Source organism: Rosa rugosa, chromosome 7 (assembly GCF_958449725.1).
Source record: "Rosa rugosa chromosome 7, drRosRugo1.1, whole genome shotgun sequence".
In the NCBI taxonomy this organism is placed as follows: Eukaryota; Viridiplantae; Streptophyta; class Magnoliopsida; order Rosales; family Rosaceae; genus Rosa; species Rosa rugosa.
This window is the reverse complement of record NC_084826.1, coordinates 4686739-4692336: the sequence shown is the minus strand read 5'-3', so window position 1 is coordinate 4692336 and position 5598 is coordinate 4686739. Positions and strand designations below refer to the sequence as shown.

The 5598-nt window shown below is 39.1% G+C and overlaps 1 protein-coding gene across 1 annotated transcript; it reads right to left on the bottom strand.

Moving 5' to 3' along the window:
* Positions 1–612: 612 nt before the first annotated feature.
* Positions 613–5598, bottom strand: LOC133720955 (uncharacterized). Its single transcript, XM_062147445.1, has 4 exons — positions 5438–5598; positions 5214–5263; positions 3386–4231; positions 613–2936 (listed from the first exon to the last, which is right to left on the bottom strand). The coding sequence occupies exons 2-4, from the start codon at positions 5217–5219 to the stop codon at positions 954–956; spliced, it is 2835 nt and encodes a 944-aa protein (XP_062003429.1). The 5' UTR covers positions 5220–5263; positions 5438–5598; the 3' UTR covers positions 613–953.

Sequence of the window (5598 nt, the reverse complement as noted above, 5' to 3'; positions counted from 1 at the left end):
ATGGGTAACTCGTTTCTAGAATAAGTTCAACGAAAAAGAGAATGTTTCCCAATCCTGAACTTGGATATATTTTATTTTCGCTATTTATGAATTTGTGATTCTCAAAAAAGTAAAAATATAAGATTTTATCGTAACACTATAGATGGGCTTCTAGCAGGCTAGTGAGAATAGCTTTGTAACCTTATGGAAGCCAACTCAAACATATACTTCCATAGCAATGGCCCAATTGAATGCATTTACCACAAGGCAGGCCCAGTTTCTTTCTTTCTTTCTTTCTTTACACCAAACAGACCTAGTTCAGCTATGTTGGCCTGGTGGCTGTTTTATCTCTCTAGAACAAACTTCCAGTCATATACGCCACAATATACATTTTATGCTTCTTAATGTATAATAAGAATGATATCAAGACCAATTACTAAGCTTCGTTAAGACTTCAAGAACTATGATGTAAATAGAAACCAACATAAAAATGTCATTGTGAGGATATCCTTTCTGCTAATGTAAGGTGATAACAATTTTCTATCAGCACTCGATCCACTTCGGTAATAGGTAAACACAAGGGACATCCAAACGAGAATGGGATAACAATATCGAATTACTTGTTCAAACAAAGAAGCAATGGATGATAGTATACCATAAAACCAATATATGATCCACTACAAAGATGATGAAGTCTTAAGAAATAAGAAGAGGCTGTACTGTAGTTATATGAGACAATATTACTTATATAAACTATTAAACTTGCTAGATAACTAAAACAGGTGCTTCTTCTCGGTATTCCCTCTATCATTGAACTACTTTTGACAATCCTAACATGAACATCTACACCTTAATGCGATCTGGAAGACTTGCAGTTACTGCTTTGGCAGCTTCGAGTTCCACTTTTCAAGTCGAACGGAAAGAGTAGAATCTCACCAGGAAACTTCAAGATGAAACAAGTCTTCAAAGATCCGCTAGTAGCTAGTGAGCCACTTATCTGCCATTTGATCAAGAGGTTTCCTGACTGTATCTTTGTTAGCATTGCAAGCTTCATTGATTTCCATTTCTTCCTTTGAAGTCACAATTCCACCGTCAGTATCAGGAGGGCTTGAAGTTGCTTCGACTCTGCTGCGGACCTTGTGGGACTTGCGAGAGGGTCGTGACAATGAGCTTTCTCTCATACCAACATCTTTCTTTTGTCTAGTTTTAATACTTAAGTACCCATTTGCAAGAGCTTCCATTGCTTTAGTGGTTAGCGGTCGGTTCCTGGTGCTTTGCCTCCTAGAACTCATGTTAGAGGTTCTCCGAGAATCATCAACAGGCTTTGTTCCACTAGATGAAAGGCCTGAACTATCTGCATTTGTCTCATGGCTGAACTCAACACATGTATCACCATCTGTTCTATCCACCAAATCCTGAGGTTGGCTCAGGTTAGATGATGTGTGGGCTTGAGAAGTGTGCACGCCAAAACAATCTCCACTGCGAGTTTCCAAACTGCTCTCCTCTTCTAGACTACCTTCAGCCTCAGAAGTACTTGATGATTCCTTTTGTTTAGGACCCACTAGAGCAACAACAAGCGTTCCTGAATTTAGTTCGGTCACTGTTCCATGGAGTCCCACTTGTTCCGACTCCAACCCTTGCGAACAGTTTTCAATGAGGCAACTTGTCTCTGCCTTAACACAAGCAGTTAATTTTCGCCGTTTGATAAGAGGGCCTATGGAATCCAAATGGCTAGATTTAGCTCTCCTACTGAATTTGCTCAATGTACTCTCCTTTGGCTGCTTGTCATCAGACATGCTGGTTTTCTGATCCTGGTGGCTCTCCACTTTTTCTGTAGTAGCAGATGTATCCTCATGGAAGTTGTTATTGAAGTTATTCAATTCACCGTTCAGTGAACTATCTATAGCATCAGCATTACCCTTTTGCAGTAGATCCTCAGAGGAAATTGCTTCAGTTTCCCAGGAAGTACGTTTCGACTTGAGTACACATTTATCTACAGCTGGCAAGCATCTTATCTCTCTCACTGTTGATGATTTTCCTCCAAAGACTAGACTGGTATCAACAACGGTGAACCTCTTCAGATCACTGCCACCACCACCATCCTTGACTTTATTCTTTTTTTTCAATGCCATTTCACCTCTTTGAGTAATATTATTCTGGTACTCCTTCAGTTTATACTCAGACGATTCTTCTTCACTGTCCATTGAGGAATCGGATTGTACTGAATTAGTCTTCACTTCAACTGGTAAGTATCTCAGTTCCACTATGCCACGTGATTTTCCTCCATGGACCAAACTGGTATCAACAACAGTAAACTTCATATGGTTTGGATTGCTTGTAGAGACTCGGGGTTTGAGGTAGCAAGGACGCTGAAGATAAGATAGATCTTCCTGGTCTGATGTCGCCTCTGGAGCCCACCCACCTTCTTCATTCCCAACAGGATCTTCTTCAGCTTCAAGCTGGATGAGTTTTGGTTCAGATGCCACTTTGTTCAAAACATCACTCACAGAATCCAGATAGTGATCTCCCTTTGTCAATTTTCTTCTTGAGTACTTCTTTATCCCAGGCATAAGAAAAACCAAATAATGTTCGGAACTGACATAACCTCGGTCCTTGGGTTGCTCAGAGTGCCATCCATTTGCCAGCAAACGGGGCCACACAGCCTCCCAAAAAATGTCGTTACATCGAGCTTTGCTCAACCGAACTCCTCCAGTCAAAAGCTTCACTATTTCAGTAAATGTAAGAGAAGCAAAAGCTTTACCATTTGGTACTCTTGAAGCTGGAGAAATAGGAGTCTCTTGATTATTCTTTCCAGGCTCTATGGCAAAGCCTGTGAGGTCTTCTTCCCCTTTCCCAATTCCCACAGCTTCCACAAGTACATGAATGCCAACTGTAGATTTTAAAGAGGAGACATATTCTTCTAGCGAAGTTCTTCCTTCTGCGAACGACCTATAGCCCTGATAACAGATCAGATGGGAAACGAGAGTGAGAGACATAACATTTACCTCTCAAATAGATCATGACTATATTTAGAAACATCTGTACAATGTCTATACGTAATTATTTGGGGGAAACACATTCACAACAAAGGTTAATTACATGTGACAGAGAACTACTGAGCTGCTGAAAACAAACTTCCAACAGATAAAATCCAGCAGGACTTCTAGTCATCAATTGTTGATTATGTTGGTGAACAGTAAGGGAGCAATGGAGTGGTGAAACCATTGGTGTACACAATGGTATTAACATATCTTGAGTGCACCATTAAAAGAAATATGTTTATTCTGGCATATATTTCATAGGAACAAAATTCTATCTTATAATTCAACTAGCCTAAATGCATTGCATTTCTAATCATATTCTAGGACAGACACAAAAAGCTGGACAGTGATGAATTAGTAAGTACCTCCAACAAAGTGATTCGTGATTCCTCTTGGACATGAGGAATCATACGAGAAAACAATTCTTGTTGCCTCCACCCCGTAAAAATTTTCTCGCCAATAATGCATTTCCTTTTTCTACCTTTCTGACAATCTGACCATCTGTAGTATTCTTCAGACCTATAAAATATTCCATAGTAAAACGACATTATTTCTCCTGTGGTCTTGTGCTCCATGAATCTCTTCACCTGAATGAAATTCTTCCCAAAAATGTATAAGCCAAGAAGAAAACTATCAGCTTCAGCATCACTCCAGGGTTCCCTAGATGAATCAGGAACTAGAGAACAGCTTTTGCTTCTAAGCAGCTGATGTAAATGCCTTTCTTTCTGCAACAATGTTCTTAAACTTGCTGGTCTTGAATCTTCTCCCTGACCCAACCCATAATCCAAGGGATCAGCATTGAGCTCTGAACTTTTCTTCCTTGATCTCTTATGAATCTTTTTTTTCTTTCTAGCTTCCAGAGACTTCTTTACATCAAGTGTATCATCAGGGTTAGTTGGAGAGTCCAACCCTTCAGCTTCAATGTTATTCACTCCTTTGACCCACGCAATTGGGATGGGTAATCCCATAAGAAAGGAATGGGAATCATTGGCAATTTCTGTATCAGCGGGATTAGTCAAAAGCTTAAGCCGCTCAGATTCCATTGTCTCCACCGTCATAAAAGGAATTTCAACCTGATACTTGCCACCAACTCGGGGAATTATATGTTGATCTCCAAAAACATTGCTTGTAGGAGTATCTGAATTAATCAGATCTTCGATAGGTGTTTCTTTGGAGGAATTACCCACAAGATCCGACTCAGCTGATTCCATCTGCCAAAGAATATAGAAACAAAGGTACAACCAATAAGGAATCGAAATGCCACTAAACCTTCTCTCCTTCATCCTAGAAGCTATCATGCAAAGTTTAACCAATGAAACTCATGTATCATAATAGTTAGAAATTACTTTTTTCATTGAGAAAAATATTTATGCATTTGCAATGGTACTTTCCAACCCATAAAATGCATAACCAGAAAAGAACCAGGTTTCTTAGAGAACAAGCTTGATGAAGCAGTACTAATTTCTCTCAACTAATGTACACCAACAATAACTATATCTACAAGATCTTTGTCTGGACAAGGAAAAATCTGCAAGCCTTTATATTTCCTTACTGAAATATTATACAATACTGAGAAAGATAGAATCAAAATCCTCTCCCAATTAAAAGAAGCAAAACGAATAACTGAGAAGAAATATATTTGATCACCCACAAAAATTCACAAACTGCATGTAAATCTAAAAACCCATTAATTATCTATTCTCAAATAACTGGAAAACCCAACCTTCACTCTAAGCCAGCAAAACCCATCTGTAATACAATCAGAGGATTTCAATACCTCAAAACCAAAATCCATAACTGAACCAGATCCATATTCACATAAGATACAACACCAAACGCCATCCCCCATGTCAAAGCAATAAACAAGACGCTATGTCACAAAACAAAAGCCAATGAAATATCTGAAACCAAACGTTGAGTGTAGTCTCCAAAGCTAAGAGAAGCTAATATGCAATCACAAATTATACAACCAAACCAACACACAGCTTTATGGGATCGAAACCAAACCAACCACAACTCAAACCCCGACTTGTACATATAACCCAAACTTTGATTCCAAAATCTCATACCAACCACCAAAATTCAGCTCATATCAAACAGCAGAAGCACACAAACCATAACAACAATGCAAACAGTTGCCTCACGATGAAAACAAGCATTGACATAGAGAGATAAATTCAGTAATGAACTAACCTCCATTGAAGAGCTCGAAAAACGTCAAGAACCCACGTGAAAGACGAAGCCTGGGCAAATGGGTTTTGGTGTTAGGCTTTGATTCACATCAATTATCAAGCTTTACTATATATGGAACCGCATCGAAACCAAACCAAGTACAAGGCTACAAGCAATAAATACCAACAACAAAACAAGCACTAAACACAAACGAAACATAGAAGAGAGAGATAGAGAGAGAGTACCTGGTTCAAGAGAGTTGAACTCTCATAGGCGTGAAATCACAATCACGAGGTTAGAAGGAAGGAGGAGATGGACAGAGAGGAGAGGGAAGGTGAAAAATCGAAGTGTGTTTGTTTGCATAGAGAGGGAGAAGAGAGGAGACGAGAATATATATATATATGGT

What these genes read in the sequence shown, in the direction of transcription:
- LOC133720955 (XM_062147445.1), bottom strand. An exon ending in CACGAATCACTTTGTTGGAG is followed by an intron (nt 2,937 to 3,385) that starts GTACTTACTAAT and finishes ATCTGTTATCAG; the next exon opens with GGCTATAGGTCGTTCGCAGA.